The following is a 17,517-nucleotide window of genomic DNA, read 5'->3' as shown; positions in this document are numbered from 1 at the left end:
ATATATATATTTATTTAACCTCTTATATTCCACAAATCCAATTTTTCAGTGTTTATTCCATCATGACATGCATAAAATAAATATCTGTATACCCACTTAATAGGTTTTGGAAATTACCCTCTCCATCAGCCTTCCATTTGGTCCAAAATTCAGTGGCCTGTTTATTAAATAACTGTAAGCTCTTTACAGTAGGATCACTCCCATTTTAAAGGAGCTTCACTGGCTCCCTGTTAGAGAGCACATTGAATTCAAAATGTTGACCTTATCTTTCAAGGCTTTACATGAACTCAGTCCCTTCACTTTTGCTCGATACAACCTGACTGGTTTGCATTTGGGCAGTGAAGCGCTTCTTGTGGTATCTCCATTTACAGAATTAAGAGTAAGGCCCTGCCTATGGAATTCCATCACCAGGGAAGCGGGACTTGTAACAGTTACATCCTCCTAAGAAAAATGTTAGAAACTTGGCCCTCCTATCATGCCTTTACTTAATGTATAAACTCCAGGATTTGGGAGGGGATGGGTTTATGGATGTGCAGCCCTTGCTTGTGCGTTAAGGACTAGGAAGGTTGAATTTGTAGTGTATATTGGTGCCCTTATAGAAAGCACCTGCCTAGCGGTGGGTTATTTTACCCCAAGACTTTGCATCTGTTTATCGTTAAAAACTACCTTGGTAAAAATCTGTGCCGCCTTTTTCTACAGATATCTTTTGTCTTCAAAACAATGCAGATGCTTTTACCCAGTTAAGTGGCGGACAATTTTCACAGCCAATTTACCTAGGTATATTAGTGTTTGGTAGAGGCTAAAACAACCAACCACACAAAACCAATCTTAAATCAATTGCACTGGCTCCCGGTCGAATACAGGATTCAATTCACAATTCTTTGTTTTATCTTGAAGTGTGTAAACAGCCTGGCCCCTGAGTATCTCTCCCAGCTTCTGTTCTCATATACTCCCACAAGAGAAGTTTGTTTCTCCCAAATGACCCTTCTATTCTCTCCCCCTCTGGTTACCGCCAGATTAATTTGTCCCAAACGTCATGCATTCAATTACTGTGCCCCAAACTATGGAACAAGATACCACTACCCCATGCCTGAGACATCTTACCATATTTCCAGGAAAAGAATTAAGGCTTGGCTGTTCACCCAGGCCTTTCCCTAAATTCACTCAAAAATAAAGAAAACAATGTGACAGCTGTGACAGTTGATGACAGAGGCAGTTTTCTATCCCTTGACTACCAAAATTGTATCATCAGCTACCACCTGACTTCCTCATCTTGACTTTACTTCCACTGCACTTGGTATCTGCCTCTTTAAAAATAATTCTAATGTATCTGCACTATGGTATCCTTCATTATACTGACTCTTATTGCGATCATACCTTATGCTATTCCTAGATGTCCGCCACTTAACTGGGTGAAAGCATCTGCATTGTTTTGAAGGCAAAATATATCTGTAGAAAAAGAAGGCACAGATTTACGCAGGTACTTTTTACCAGTGCTTTTCAATATATATATAAATGATCTGGAAAGGAATACGACGAGTGAGGTTATCAAATTTGCGGATGATACAAAATTATTCAGAGTAGTTAAATCACAAGCAGACTGTGATACATTACAGGAGGACCTTGCAAGACTGGAAGATTGGGCATCCAAATGGCAGCTGAAATTTAATGTGGACAAGTGCAAGGTGTTGCATATAGGGAAAAATAACCATTGCTGTAGTTGCACGATGTTAGGTTCCATATTAGGAGCTACCACCCTGGAAAAAGATCTAGGCATCATAGTGGATAATACTTTAAAATTGTCGGCTCAGTGTGCTGCAGCAGTCAAAGCAAAAAGAATGTTAGGAATTATTAAGAAGGGAATGGTTAATAGAACGGAAAATGTCATAATGCCTCTATATCGCTCCATGGTGAAACCACACCTTGAATACTGTGTACAATTCTGGTTGCCGCATCTCAAAAAAGATATAGTTGCGATGGAGAAGGTACAGAGAAGGGCAACCAAAATGAGAAAGGGGATGGAACAGCTTCCCTATGAGGAAAGGCTGAAGAGGTTAGGGCTGTTCAGCTTGGAGAAGAGACGGCTGAGGGGGGATATGATGGAGGTCTTTAAGATCATGAAAGGTCTTGAACGAGTAGATGTGACTCTGTTATTTTCACTTCCGAATAATAGAAGGACTAGGGGGCATTCCATGAAGTTAGCAAGTAGCACATTTAAGACTAATCGGAGAAAATTCTTTTTCACTCAATGCACAATACAGCTCTGGAATTTGTTGCCAGAGGATGTGGTTAGTGCAGTTAGTGTAGCCGGGTTCAAAAAAGGTTTGGATAAGTTCTTGGAGGAGAAGTCCATTAAGGGCTATTAATCAATTTTACTTAGGGAATAGCCAAAGCTATTAATTGCATCAGTATACACCAACTGACCCCATGAGAAGAGACAGAGGCGGCGGCCTTGATAAGTATATTGATAAGTATATGACCATAAGAATATACAAGTGGGTCGGATAAACAGTCAGGGAGAAGGGATTTCATAAGTAAAAATTAAAAGGAGAAAATAAAATAAGGAAAATAAGTACTAAAGTTTGAATAATAAAGAGTAATATACGGGGCAAATGAAAAGGATAACCACAAATTGGTTATCCTTGAACAGAGCCACCGTACACAAGAAAGACCACTGAACAAGGTTTCCCTTGAATCGGCGAATGTTGGAGAATTAATTGCATCAGTAGCATGGGATCTTCTTAGTGTTTGGGTAATTGCCAGGTTCTTGTGGCCTGGTTTTGGCCTCTGTTGGAAACAGGATGCTGGGCTTGATGGACCCTTGGTCTGACCCAGCATGGCAATTTCTTATGTTCTTAAGGCAGTTTTTAACGATAAACAGATGCAAAGTCTTGGGGTAAAATAACCCACAGCTAGGCAGGTGCTTTCTATAAGGGCACCAATATACACTACAAATTCAACCTTCCTAGTCCTTAACACACAAGCAAGGGCTGCACATCCAAAAACCCACCCCCTCCTAAATCCTGGAGTTTATACATTAAGTAAAGGCATGATAGGAGGGCCAAGTTTCTATCATTTTTCTTAGGAGGACATCTAATCATATGTTATATACCCCTCCTTATATACTCTTTCATGTTCCCTATGCTTATTGTAAACTAATAGAAAATGTAACAGGAATTTAATTATAAATTTGATTATAATCCATCTTGAACACAGCCTGGCAAAGGCAGAATATCAAATGTTTATAAATAAATATTTAGCCTGCTCAATGGTTTCTGAAAATTGCCCTCCTGGTCATCTCATCTTCTTACGTTAATGATAATGCTTCAGCTATTTGTGATTTTAGTTTATTTATTATTGGGACTTTAATGCATATTCGATCACTGTTTTAGTTGTGATTAAGATGTTTTTGTTTCAGGTCATATAGGTGGCTGTTTTCTGAGCTGTGATGTGCATGAATAGTCCCTGTTGTCGATAATGGGAGCTGCGGCGAATCACACACATTCTCACACACATCACAGCTTAGTAAACAATCCTCTTAGTTTGTGACTCTGTTAGTATGATTCTTATTATATTGGGCAGTGAGAGGGAGGGGATCCATGGCGGTCCTGTGGGATTGCAGGTCTGGATGGGAGGCAAGGAGGGATTTCACTCAAGAAACCTGTTTTCAGGCAAGGCTGAGCAGCCTTAATCTAGGCAGCAAAACTTTGATTGCCTATATTTAGGAAAATTTCAGCCGAATTTCAAGACACTTTGTTTTGACTGAAAATTTTCCTTTAATTACCTGGTTAAAATGGCCCTCTAATGACACAGAAAGATTAATAGCATATGTGCATTTGTATTTGCAGATGTGTGCGTTTAGACGTGATATACAGCAATGCATTTAGATATGCCACACATATATATGCTATAACTGCAATGTTATTTTTATGTATTTCAGATAAATTTTACATGGGGCCAGGACAACTCTATCATGATTTGCAGAACCTGTTACATGACTTGAATGTAGTCAGTCAAATCACGCAGTTAGTTGGAAATCTTAAAGGAAACTATCAGGTAATTAATTGTTCCAGTTCAAAATCCAGATCTGAAATACATGAAGGGAAAATAAAAGTAACAGATGAGAACCAGTGGGGGGAAAAAACAAGCTCTCATTATCAAGCAAATTATATCCAAGCATTTTAAAATTTGATATAAGTGAATTTGATGCTCTAATCTCAACAATTGTTCAAATTTAAAAAGTGATGCAAGCTAAATTCTTCAAAATAACTTGCCTGGTTCTTGGCTCTGTCATTCCTGCTTTTAGCTTATTTCCAAGCCCTTTTATCTCTCTTTACCCCATAGTGGTGTTACTAGGTCAGGGTGAGTGGGGCCACTACCTCGAATGCAAAGTTTCAGCTAGCCAACTGATAATTCAGAACCAGATCTAGAGATTACTTAGAAAAGTAAATTTGTGTGGCTCATGGGTTTTTACATACACAAGCATGTTTGTGCACAGATGTACTCATATTTCATAACCTGCGCATATTATTTGCACGCAGGTTAGGAAATGCAGTAGTAAATTTGTGTGGGCCCACATACACCTGTATAAAGGTGCACGTGGACGGTTTCAAAAGTTATCCTCTTAGGCTCTTAAGTTTGGGCTGAAAATAGGAATCTAAATTAGGTACCTAAACTTAGGAGCTGAGCTCTTCTGAAGTATCAGTCTCTTCATTTCTTATGTTTTTATACCTTTTGCATAAATAACTGTTTTCCACTAACTTGGAAAAGTAAATAAATGATCTGTTGTGGTTACAATGCAATATTTACAATCAGCCCTCTCCAATATGATCCAGACTAGCAGGAAGCAAGCTAGATGCTACAGGGAATTCTGTGCAAGGATGAGCCGGCCTAGCCTTCACAGCTTCTGTTGATACAGCACCAGGTTTTTACCATGTGACTCGGTTGCCATTTTTGTTGTTGTTGTTTTGTTCTTCTTACAGAATTTAAATCAAGTAGTGGCTCAGGACTGGACTTGTGGTTTACAGAAGCTTATTCTAAAAAAAGAAGATGAAATCCGGGCAGCAGATCGCTGCAGAATTCAGCTGCAGCTTCCTGGGAAGCTTGACAAGTTGGTAGTGATTTCTTTCTAAATCTTTTTTTCTGAGCATGAGTACTGTGTGTGCAGCAGGCAGTGACATGAGCTCGCCGAACAGTTGCTGCTCCACTTTATGGGGGCCTTGTGTTTGTGCCGTGCAAATATCTTGAACAGTGTTGTGATGTTACAGCTTGCCCTACGGTGAGGTTTAAATTATGTATCCCTACTGCAGGAGTGTGAGGGACTGTACGTTATCATATCTCTGTTGCTATGATTCTTGCATTTCCAACATTCTGTTAAACTTTTTTTTTTCCTTTTTACACATTTCTGGTAGGTCTGGACGGCCTACGTTCTTCACTGCAATTTTTAATACCTGCACCCCTACCACGAAACAGTCCTGGGTCAGTAATCTGCAGATGGCCAAGCTTGCCCTTGGTAAGTGTGGATTCCATTAAGCTAGGTGAAAAATCACATGAATGGTAGGGAATGTGAATCGTTATAATGCCCCTAGCTGACTTTAAAATGACAGGAAAATCAGTTGTGCATTTGAAGCTCAAGGATGGAATTAGAGTTGAAAAGCAGGATTTTGTTGATGTCGCTAGAAATAGTATTTATGAAATATTATAGGCAAGTGGGAACCCATATTAAATTGCGGGAGCAGTATAATGGGGTCCGGGTTTTTTTTATTGTTTTTTTTTTTTAGTATGACTAACCTCGTGCTCTCTCCTTCCGGGGCCGAGGGAGGTAGCTGCCTGCTCTGCGCTTGCTCTTTCCTCTTTACTGGGTTGCAGTCTCAAAGCAGAGGGCAAATGGCACAGACTATGGGATCCTTGGGCTTAACCACACTGTGTGGCCCCAGTTGCTCTCCTTTTCCTCAGCCCCCAGTCTCCCCAGATTCCTCTGTATACCCTCCCTTATCCTCCTGGTTTATTTCCTGAGTTCTCTTTTCACCCCCAGGTTTTCCTCTTTTCCCCCCCTTCCCATCCCACTCCAGGTTCTTCTTTATCCACCTCCCCCTAAGGTTGCTGTCTCTTGTAAAAGCCACTGCTGACATCTTTTTAAATTTGTTTAGTTTTCGTAAACACCATAGGTTTGCCAGGAGCTACTTTTTTTCAGCAAAACTGCAAAATGTACTCTTATGTTGGCAAGATTGCAGGAAGCATTCAAACAAAAGGGGCTAGTTAGCTATTGGTTTATAGATAATTATTGACCTAGACAAGGGGTTTTAGATTGATTTTTGTACTTCTATGGTTTTATACAGTAATTATAAAAATTTACAATATTTGCCAGAAAACTCACTAAGAAGTACATATTCAAAAGGCTAAGTGTTACGCTCTGCGGCCACAGATGGCTGCGGCCGCCATTGCTCACCTCCCTTTTCACAACCTTGGATCCGTTGGGCGAACTCGCGGCTTCAGCCAGCTACCACCGGCCTTCTGGCCTCTGTTCCCGGGCCTATCCGAGCAGCGTGGAAGCTCCCGACTGCCATCTTACCTGTGGGGTTCCTTAGGCGCGCGCGTACCTCCCAACCAGCTTTAACTACATCATGGCGGGAACCTTGGGGGCATCCCTACCAGATGACGTCACTCTGCTCTCATATTTAATCTGGCCTGCCCAGACAGCCGGCGACTTGGCAACAAGTTCACTTGCTGTTGTTACAGCTTCTACTCTGCTTATTCCGGTTTGCTTCCGTGGTGTGAGACTACTGGGACCTTCTCCTCGGGTGCCCCCCCTCGTCTCTTGGCTATCCGCTCCTCGGAGGGCCTTTCACCCGGTTTCCAGCTTGCCTTCTCCTAAGGCTCTCTACGGGACTTCTGCTTACTTCATGCTGCTGTGAGTACCAATTCTGGATCTGTGCCTTGATTATGTGGGAATCCCCGCTGGTGTACCCTGCTCTGCGGACCATTGCCTCAAGGACTCCCTTCCGGGTTCCCCCCTGCTCTGCGGACCCACTCGGTGATATCATCTGAGGAACCCTCGCTGGTGTACCCCGCTCTGCGGACCATTGCCGTGAGGACTTACTTCCGGGTTCCCCCCTGTGCTGTGGACCTGTGCCGTGCCGTGTATCATCTGAAGAACCCTCGCTGGTGCACCCTGTTCTGCGGATCACTACCGTGTTCTTCCACCAAGGAACCTCCCTGCATTCTCCACTACTGATTCAGTGTGCTAGTGACTGTATTTCTCGGCACCCCCGCTCCTCGGGTATTGCCGCTTCCTCCTTTGACTCTTGTCTCAAACAAGACTGACGTCAGCAGCTGCTGCCGTTCTGTGGCCCCCCTCCAGGGGTCACCCTCCATGTCTCTACGTCTCCATCCCACAGCCGAGGCTCCGCCTCCTGATGGTGAGGCCCCGCGGAGCTCCTTCCCCTGGGTGATTCCATCTCGGCCAAAGGGTTCACTCACTTACTTATCCTAACAAAGTGCTGGATGTAGGCAGACAAACCTGGGATTTTAAATATTCCTTCTGCTAGCTGGATATTTTAGCTGGGTACCATAGAGATATTCTGAGGGCAGGATTTAAACTTAGCCAGGTAGCGCTGATATTCAGCACTATCTGAATACGTTTATCTGGATAAGTCTGGTCATGGGCCAGAGCAGGTTTAAAATTCTCCAAGCATATTTACCCAGATCAGGGCCCCCCCTTAAGAGGGAGCAAACAAGGATGATCACCCTGGGCCCTGTACTTTTTGGGGACCCTGCTCCCCAACACTATAAATTCAGTGTTCCAGGGCCCTGATTCTGTAGATTCACCCTGGGCTCCATACCCTTCTAAACTCAGCCCTGACCCTATAGTAGATAACTGTAGACCTAACCACTCTATTTTTAAATATAGAAGATTAAGTTTAGTTTATTTTCTTCTTAGACTGCATTTCCAACATAAAATAAAAGCAGTAAAAACCAGAAAACTAGCTTCCAAGCAAGCCCAGTCCCTCCTCCCTCTGACAAATATTAAAAAAATAAGAAAGTCAGCATCTAGTGTCCGATTCCCCCCAGTAAAGAGATGTAAAGGCCAGACCACCAGAACACCTTACAAGGACCAGGTCCAGCTACCCACCTTAAGCTGCTCCACCTTAAGAAATATCCCAGATGGGAAGCAAGGTCAGAGGGCAATTCCATTGAGGGATATTAGATCCAGGCTCAGGAAGGAGCTTTAGGCCCAGACTGGGAGGAAGCAGCTCCAGGAATTACTCTTAAGACCTTGTATGTGTGACTAGCTCCAACTTTCATTGCAGAAACTGCTGAGGCAATCAGGCTTTAGTATTTTCTGTTCTGTACATAATACAAGTTGTACTTTGATGGAAAACAACATTCAGGCTGTTTCCTACCCTCAGGCACATCCTGGCTAATGAAACCCAAGTTTGCACACCATGCTGTCACACCAATCTCCAAAATATTGAAACCAAGTTGCAGGCTATAATGACCTGAGGATCCCTCCCTCCCCCCCAATATAAAATTCACAGGCTTCACTCTGGGCACCCTTCTCTACCCACCCCACTCTCCTGCCACACCCAAAACCTCTTCAAATCCCCCAACACCTCCTGTCCAAGCAATGCTGGACATGGCTGGGAGCGCAGTAAGAGTCTGATGCCTCTTGACTTGGCTGTGAGGACATGAGAGGGTGTTCTGTGTGGGACCAGAGGATGGGAAGGGGAGCAGGAGGGGGCCCAGAACCAGGCCTGCAAATTTAATATTGGGGAAGGGGAAGGGGACCTCAGGCCACTATGGCCTGCACATGGTTTAATTATTTTCAGTGGAATCGAGTGCTACACTTTGACATTCTATTAATTATATTGAGGGGTGAGATCGGGCCTGCTTGCATGCAGATCTTAACCTGCTATATGTTGAATGTAATCAGTTAAGGAAAAGTTATCTGGAGAAACTCACCTGGATAATTTGACCGAGAATATTCAGAGATGGCTAAAATTATCCATATAACTTTCCCCAGATAACTACAGCTGAGTATATGCAGCGGGAGGCTTGTTCTCCTAGGTAACATTACCGGATAACTTTGCTCCCTCACCAATCTAGTGGATATGGACCTCTAATTTCCCAAGAACTGATGCTGTAGAAGTAATTTTCACCATTCATTTGGTATGGTTTGTGAGAATTAAAATAGTCACGGTTTACCAGAATTGTGTCTGTCATATGGATGTGTTTTCAAAGAATTGTCAACAACTATCAGTCAAGCACTTCTGATTCCTTTTTTTTTTTTCTTTCCCCTTTGATATCACCCCAGAGGAGGAGAACCAGCTGGGTTGGTTCTGTATAGAAGATGATGGAAATCAAATCAAAAAACAGAAGCATCCTCTCCTGGTTAAACACATGCCAGTCATGATGTCAAAACAACAAGAGTTTAAGGTAATGGTTAACTTGAGATCATTTCTGTCCTTCCTTAAATCACATTCTCATTTACTACTGCAGCTACTACCCGTTTATGCATTTTGCTGATACTTTTTCTATTTGTAAATAGGAGCAAGAGGCTTTGCTCCTTTTGACTTGCATAGCCATGTTCATTTGGCAATAAATGCCTCACTTATGCCCCATATGATTAGTCCACCAGTTTATTTTTTCTAAGAGCCATCATTTCTATGTTTCTATAAAGACATTGCAGAGCCACTTATTAAAACCACAAAATAGACTGTGAAACTCCTAAGAAGATAGACCCATGTTAGAGTATTCAGATATCAGCAGATAATTCTTCTGGGGATCAGACATGAGCTGAGAAACCTTTTCATGAGCACATCACCCACAAAAAGGAGCAAGAACTGTGAACAAGCAGCTGCTTGTAAAACCTCAGTCTGAACTCTGCTGGAGGCAGGACAAGTGTTGCTGTGCCCAGACATAAAAAAGAGGAAGTCACTGGCCACAGTTGTTAAAATCATAAGCGGATTGTAAAAAAATTGCAGGAAGACCTCGCAAGACTGGAAGACTGGGCATTTAAATGACAGATAAAATTTAATGTGGACAAGTGCAAAGTGATGCATATAGGGGAAAAAGTAACCCACGCTGTAGTTACACAATGTTAAGTTCCATTTTTGGAGTTACCACCCAGGAAAAGGATTTGGGCGTCATAGAGGACAGTACTTTGAAATGCACGATTCAACATGCAGCGGCGATTAAAAAAGCAAATAGAATGTAATAAAACAGCGAATGTCATTATGCTTTTATACTGCTTGGTTGTGAGGCTTCATCTAGAGTATTGTGTGCAGTTCTGGTCACCACATCTCAAAAAATATATAGTTGCATTGGAAAAGGTACAAAGGTGACCAAAATGATAAAGGGGATGGAACTGCTCCCTTACAAAGTAAAGCTAAAGAAGTTGGGATTGTTCTACTTGGAGAAGAGATAGCTGAGGGGGAATATGATAGAGGTCTATAAAATCATGAGTAGAATAGAATGCGTAAATGCAAGTCGATTATTTACTCTTTCAAAAAATACAAACACTAGGGGGCACTCCATAAAGTTAGAAGTACATTCAAAACAAATTGGAGAAAATTCTTTTTCATTCAATGCACAGTTATTATTTGGACTTCATTACTGGAGGAAATAATTAAGGTAATTAGCATAGTTGGATTTAAAAAAACGTTTGGACCGGTTCCTGAAGGAGAAGTAGACTTAAGAAATAGCTACTTCTTATTACTGCACGATAGCAGCATGGAATCTATTTACTGTTTGAGATTTTGACAGGTATTTGTGAGCTGGATTGGCTGCTGTCGGAAACAGGATACTGAGCTTGATAGACTTTGTCTGACAGTAGGGTAAATTCTTGTGTTCTTATGACACTATCAGGCCATAGACCATACACAAATATTCCAGAAAAAATAACAAAAACAAACTTCAGGACATTTTTAAACATCGTCAATTTGCTAAAGAGTAATTTTGAAGGAACTTGAAGTTAATTGGTACCGAAATTTCTAAGATTATAGAACGTTCTAAGGTGAAAATTTGTGCTAATGAATTGTATTAGGTCAACAGAGACACAGGAGTATTATTTGATTTCATTTATTCAGAACATCACGACTCACACAGGGGTTAAATGTCCATGTTTAGTTAGGGAAACACAGTCTTATGCTTTATTTGATTAGTTAGATTCACTGTTCATTCTAGGGATCCTGAAGAATGAGGCTTGATTTTGGAAGATTTGCAGAATCAGAGTAGACAGCCTTTCTTTTTGATTTTGTTAAAGATAAGGAGTAGGTTCTGTTGGAGTAGAGGTCTGCGTTCCTGAGCTGATAAGGAGCGAAGTTGTGCTATCTGGGTATGGTGAACCAAGATGTAGTAGATCTGGTGTGCCGTATGCACACAAGCATCAGTTACAACTGACAAGTGAGATTGTACACTCACACAACTAATTAATAGGGTTTCTAGCCAGAAATAATTATGCATTTTTAAGCACTTTCAGTGACAATATAACATAAGAATTTGCCATACTGGGTCAGACCAAGGGTTCATCAAGCCCAGCATCCTGTTTCCAGCAGTGGCCGATCCAGGCCATAAGAACCTGGCAAGTCCCCAAAAACTAAGTCTATTCCATGTTACCGTTGCTAGTAATAGCAGTGGCTATTTTCTAAGTCAACTTAATTAATAGCAGGTAATGGACTTCTCCTCCAAGAACTTATCCAATCCTTTTTTAAACACAGCTATACTAACTGCACTAACCACATCCTTTGGCAACAAATTCCTGAGTTTAATTGTGCATTGAGTGAAAAAGAACTTTCTCCGATTACTTTAAATGTACCACATGCTAACTTCATGGAGTGCCCCCTAGTCTTTCTATTATTCGAAAGAGTAAAAAACCGATTCACATCTACCTGTTCTAGACCTCTTATGATTTTAAACACCTCTATCATATCCCCCCTCAGCCATCTCTTCTCCAAGCTGAAAAGTCCTAACCTCTTTAGTCTTTCCTCATAGGGGAGCTATTCCATTCCCTTTATCATTTTGGTAGTCCTTCTCTGTACCTTCTCCATCGCAATTATATCTTATTTGAGATGCGGCGACCAGAATTGTACACAATATTCAAGGTGCGGTCTCACCATGGAGCGATACAGAGGCATTATGACATTTTCCGTTTTATTCACCATTCCCTTTCTAATAATTCCCAACATTCTGTTTGCTTTTTTGACTGCCGCAGCACACTGAACCGACGATTTCAATGTGTTATCCACTATGACGCCTAGATCTCTTTCTTGGGTAGTAGCACCTAATATGGAACCTAACATTGTGTAACTATAGCATGGGTTATTTTTCCCTATATGCATCTGCCATTTAGATGCCCAATTTTCCAGCCTCACAAGGTCTTCCTGCAATTTATCACAATCTGCTTGTGATTTAACTACTCTGAACAATTTTGTATCATCTGCAAATTGATTACCTCACTCGTTGTATTTCTTTCCAGATCATTTATAAATATATTGAAAAGTAAGGGTCCCAGTACATATCCCTGAGGCACTCCACTGCCCACTCCTTTCCACTGAGAAAATTGTCCATTTAATCCTACTCTCTGTTTCCTGTCTTTTAGCCAGCTTGCAATCCACGAAAGGACATCGCCACCTATCCCATGATTTTTTACTTTTCCTAGAAGCCTCTCATGAGGAACTTTGTCAAATGCCTTCTGAAAATCCAAGTACACTACATCTACCAGTTCACCTTTATCCACATGTTTATTAACTCCTTCAAAAAAGTGAATCAGATTTGTGAGGCAAGACTTGCCTTGGGTAAAGCCATGCTGACTTTGTTCCTTTAAACCATGTCTTTCTATATGTTCTGTGATTTTGATGTTTAGAACACTTTCCACTATTTTTCCTGGCACTGAAGTCAGGCTAACCGGTCTGTAATTTCCCGGATCTCCCCTGGAGCCCTTTTTAAATATGGCGGTTACATTAGCTATCCTCCAGTCTTCAGGTACAATGGATGATTTTAATGATAGGTTACAAAATTTTACTAATAGATCTGAAATTTCATTTTTTAGTTCCTTCAGAACTCTGAGGTGTATACCATCCGGTCCAGGTGATTTACTACTCTTCAGTTTATCAATCAGATCTACAACATCTTCTAGGTTCACCGTGATTTGGTTCAGTCCATCTGAATCATTACCCATGAAAACCTTCTCCAGTACCGGTACCTCCCCAACATCCTCTTCAGTAAACACTGAAGAAAAAAAATCATTTAATCTTTCCGTGATTGCCTTATCTTCTCGAAGTGCCCCTTTAACCCCTCAATCATCTAATGGTCCAACCTTCTCCCTCACAGGCTTTCTGCTTCGGATATATTTAAAAAAGTTTTTACTGTGAGTTTTTGCCTCTACGGCCAACTTCTTTTTAAATTCTCTCTTAGCCTGTCTTATCAATGTCTTACATTTAACTTGCCAACGTTTGTGCATTATCCTATTTTCTTCTGTTGGATTCTTATTCCAATTTTTGAATGAAGATCTTTTGGCTAAAATAGCTTCTTTCACCTCCCCTTTTAACTATGCCAGTAATCGTTTTGCCTGCTTTCCACCTTTTTTAATGTGTGGAATACATCTGGATTGTGCTTCTAGGATGGTATTTTTTAACAATGACCACACCTCTTGCACACTTTTTACTTTTGTAGCTGCTCCTTTCAGTTTTTTTCTAACTATTTTTCTCATTTTATCAAAGTTTCCCTTTTGAAAGTTTAGCACGAGAGCCGTGGATTTGCTTACTGCCCCTCTTCCAGTCATTAATTCAAATTTGATCATATTATGATCACTATTGCCAAGCGGCCCCACCACCGTTACCTCTCTCACTAAATCCTGTGCTCCACTCAGAATTAGGTCTAAAATTGCTCTCTCTCTCATTGGTTCCTGAACCAATTGCTCCATAAAGCTATCATTTATTCCATCCAGGAACGTTATCTCTCTAGCGTGTCCCGATGATACATTTACCCAGTCAATATCAGGGTAATTGAAGTCTTCTATTATTACTGCACTACCAATTTGGTTAGCTTCCTTAATTTCTCTTAGCATTTCACTGTCAGTCTCACCATCTTGACCAGGTGGACGCACAAGGGATTTCTACCCATAAAGATTCAATTGTGCATTTAGTCTCATGCAGGATGTTTATCCTGTTGGACTCTATGCCATCCCGGACATAAAGCGCCACACTGCCTCCCGGGTGCTCCTCTCTATCATTGCAATATAATTTGTACTCCGGTATAGCACTGTCCCATTGGTTGTCCTCCTTCCACCATGTCTCTGAGATGCCAATTAAGTCTATGTCATCATTCACTGCTATACATTCTAATTCTCCCATCTTAATTCTTAGACTTCTGGCATTAGCATACAAACATTTCAAAGTTTGTTTTTTGTTTGTATTTTCATTCTGCTTTTTAATTGATAGGGATAAGTTAGAATTTTTTAGCTCAGGTGAGTTTTTAGTTACAGGCACTTGGACTACTTTTCTTATTATTGGAACCTCAGTGTCAGGATGCCCTAATTCTAATGCATCATTAGTATCCTTTGAAGATACCTCTCTCCGAACCATGCACTGCTGAGTGACTGTCGGCTTTCCCCTTTGTTCTAGTTTAAAAGCTGCTCTATCTCCTTTTTAAAGGTTAGTGCCAGCAGTCTGGTTCCACCCTGGTTAAGGTGGAGCCCATCCCTTTGGAAGAGACTCCCCCTTCCCCAAAAGGTTCCCCAGTTCCTAACAAAACTGAATCCCTCTTCCTTGCACCATCGTCTCATCCACGCATTGGGACTCTGGAGCTCTGCCTGCCTCTGGGGACCTGCGCGTGGAACAGGGAGCATTTCAGAGAATGCTACCCTGGAGGTTCTGGATTTAAGCTTTCTACCTAAGAGCCTAAATTTGGCTTCCAGAACCTTCCTCCCACATTTTCCTATGTCGTTGGTGCCCACATGTACCACGACTGCCGGCTCCTCCCCAGCACTGTCTAAAATCCTATCTAGGTGACGTGTGAGGATCCTTAAGGCAGCTTGTGACATATTATGGCATCCATAAGTGTGATGCTATGGTTATTTCATAAAATAGTCATTTGGGGGTAGATTTTAAAAGCCTTATGCCAAATCAGGGAGATATGCACGTGTCTCGGGCCGGCGGGTGTATTTTAAGAAGCGGCCATGGTCACGCATATCTCCCGGTACACACACAAAAGAAAAAGTTCAAAAAAGTGGTGGGGTGTAGGCATTCTGGGAATTTACGCGCTGGGGTCCCGTGCCGCGTTACTTTACTTCTGCTATAGATGGAGTGTAAGTTATAAAACATAACAAACTAGGCTAGTCAGTGGGATGGGACAGGTAGGGTAAAAGAGAGGTTAGTTAGCTAGGAGGTTAGGAAGTCCTATCCTGTAACTAGGCAAAGTGGGAACGAACTGGTTTAACTGGTAATTGAGTCGGCGTGCATGTTTGTTAAAACCTACATGGTAGAAGCGGCACATGCGCGCATCCATATAAAATGGTGTGCATTTTTACGCACATTCAGTCAATTTTATAAGATGTGCGCATATGTCCACGCATGTTATGAAATGGCCGCGTCCATAGGCATGAGCCGGCATACGCGTGTTCATGTACGCACACGCGGTTGTTTTAAAGTAATTTTAGGTTAGGTAATTTTTCTTACCCAGTGAATGTCTATGTATGCAGCATACATATCAAGCCTAAGAGTGTTAAATTGGGCTTTTATTGCTTGCAGCTGTCTTTTATTAATTAAAAGTCTGTATTAGTCTAATGGGACAGCAGAATGAATAGCCAGCTCTTGCTGTCTATATTTTGGGTTCTCATTTGACCATATTATTCAAGTTTGGTCTGCAGCATAATTGTTTGTACATATTTATTGATTTTAACTTCCTTAATGACCTTCTCAAGTAAATAGTTATGATTTTCAGTGAAATCATTTTCATTTTGTGATATGCTGAAGTGACCATTATCAAAGGTTAATCATCCTTGCAGCGAGCTATCCAGAGCTTAAGGTGAGGGCAACTAATGATAGGGCAATTAAGACAATTAACTTATTATGCCTTCTGCCTAGGACAGTCTATCCCTACTGAACATACACTCATAAAAGCAAAGTAATATCATGAGTTTTATTTTTTAAAAAGTACAGCAGTGACAAGATTCACCAGGTGTTATGATTCAGAAAGTGGACCCTGTTCCGAGGTAGAGTCAGTGCTACCAAAAAGGGAGTCAACCCTCTTCAGTCTCTACCATCGGATGACAAGGCCTGATGATGTAGATGTTAGATGAAGGTTTCACCCTGGAAGATCGTGATCCCCCCAGGAGGAGCCAGTAGGAACATGGCCACTGGGACTTAGGAGACTCCCTGAAGACTGAAGATAGTCTGGATGCATGCGCCTCCTGCAGGTTGTAATCAGTTGGGGAGTAGACGTCGAAGGATAGTCCAAAGCCGGTCCAAGGGTCGAAGTCCAGAGAGAGGTTGAGAGCCGGTCCAGGAGCAGATGGGAGAGTGGTCCGAAGCTAGTCCAGGAAGCACCACAGGAGAATGGTCCGAAGCCAGTCCAGGAGCAACACAGGAGAAGGGTCCAAAGCCAGTCCAAGTCAACACCAGAAATTCACCACCACCACCGGTCCGAAGGTCAGAAGCCAAAGAATCAATCCAACAAAGTGGAGGAGCAGAAGCGGGACGAAGAGCAAATCCAGGAACATGGAACACAGGAACCAAGCACAGAGCCTCAATACCAAGGCAAGACCTTGCCTTAAATACAGAAACTGGAGGGAGGAGTCCCAGAAGGACCAATGACAATTTCCTGTCATGGCTCCTTTAAATTTTCTCTTCAGCCGTGCGTGTGGCTCCTAGCAGGCTGAGGGGGAGGAGCCGGTCCAGCCGAGGAACCATGCGGCCGGGCCTTTCAGCGGCCATGAGAGGGCAAAAAGAAAGGCTGCCTGCCACAGCAGGAGCCTCCGACGAAACCCGATGCCTTGGGTAAGTCTATTCCCATGGCCGTCAGCCCGACCCTGGTCGCGGTCCGCTGCTGCCGGCAGCCATGACACCTGGCCCCGGTCGTGGGCCGCCGCGGCCGGCGGGTCTAATGCCAGGCTTCTACATTCACTGCCTGCTGAATCTGAGTGCTTACTGCCCAGCACTAAAATTCTTTGTTATAATTTAAATGTTTGCATTATAAAAATCAGCAGAAAAATATACGAATTGACTAGAATATTCTGGTAATGCAGAAAATATAGAGATGAATTTTAAAAGGTATGCGTGCCATCTCCCGATTTTTGGTAGGCGTATCTAGCACGTGTCCACCCGATTGTATAAAGTGGGAGGATGTTTACACACGTGCCGAAGAAAAAAATGGGTGCGGTGTGGGAGGAGCATGGCCAAGAGATATGCGCACAAATACCTACGCATCTGGGTGTGCATCCAAGTCCAGTGCAGCATAAATTTACTTCTGTCATGGAGGATGTATATGTTAAAAAAAAAAAAATGTAAAGGCATCCCCAAG

At 42.2% G+C, this 17,517-nt stretch overlaps 1 protein-coding gene across 4 annotated transcripts in view; it reads left to right on the top strand.

Moving 5' to 3' along the window:
- ARHGEF10 (Rho guanine nucleotide exchange factor 10) overlaps positions 1-17,517 on the top strand; it is a 370,273-nt gene that overhangs the window by 233,716 nt on the left and 119,040 nt on the right. For all 4 annotated transcript variants that reach the window (XM_029595755.1, XM_029595756.1, XM_029595757.1 and 1 more), the window contains exons 19-22: positions 3,941-4,056; positions 4,983-5,110; positions 5,412-5,512; positions 9,314-9,435. In XM_029595755.1, the coding sequence (XP_029451615.1) occupies positions 3,941-4,056; positions 4,983-5,110; positions 5,412-5,512; positions 9,314-9,435 (467 nt within the window). The remainder of the gene's footprint in view (positions 1-3,940; positions 4,057-4,982; positions 5,111-5,411; positions 5,513-9,313; positions 9,436-17,517) is intronic.

This window comes from Rhinatrema bivittatum, chromosome 3 (assembly GCF_901001135.1).
Source record: "Rhinatrema bivittatum chromosome 3, aRhiBiv1.1, whole genome shotgun sequence".
In the NCBI taxonomy this organism is placed as follows: Eukaryota; Metazoa; Chordata; class Amphibia; order Gymnophiona; family Rhinatrematidae; genus Rhinatrema; species Rhinatrema bivittatum.
Note: the sequence above shows the minus strand (reverse complement) of the source record. Positions and strands in the feature narration are given on the sequence as shown.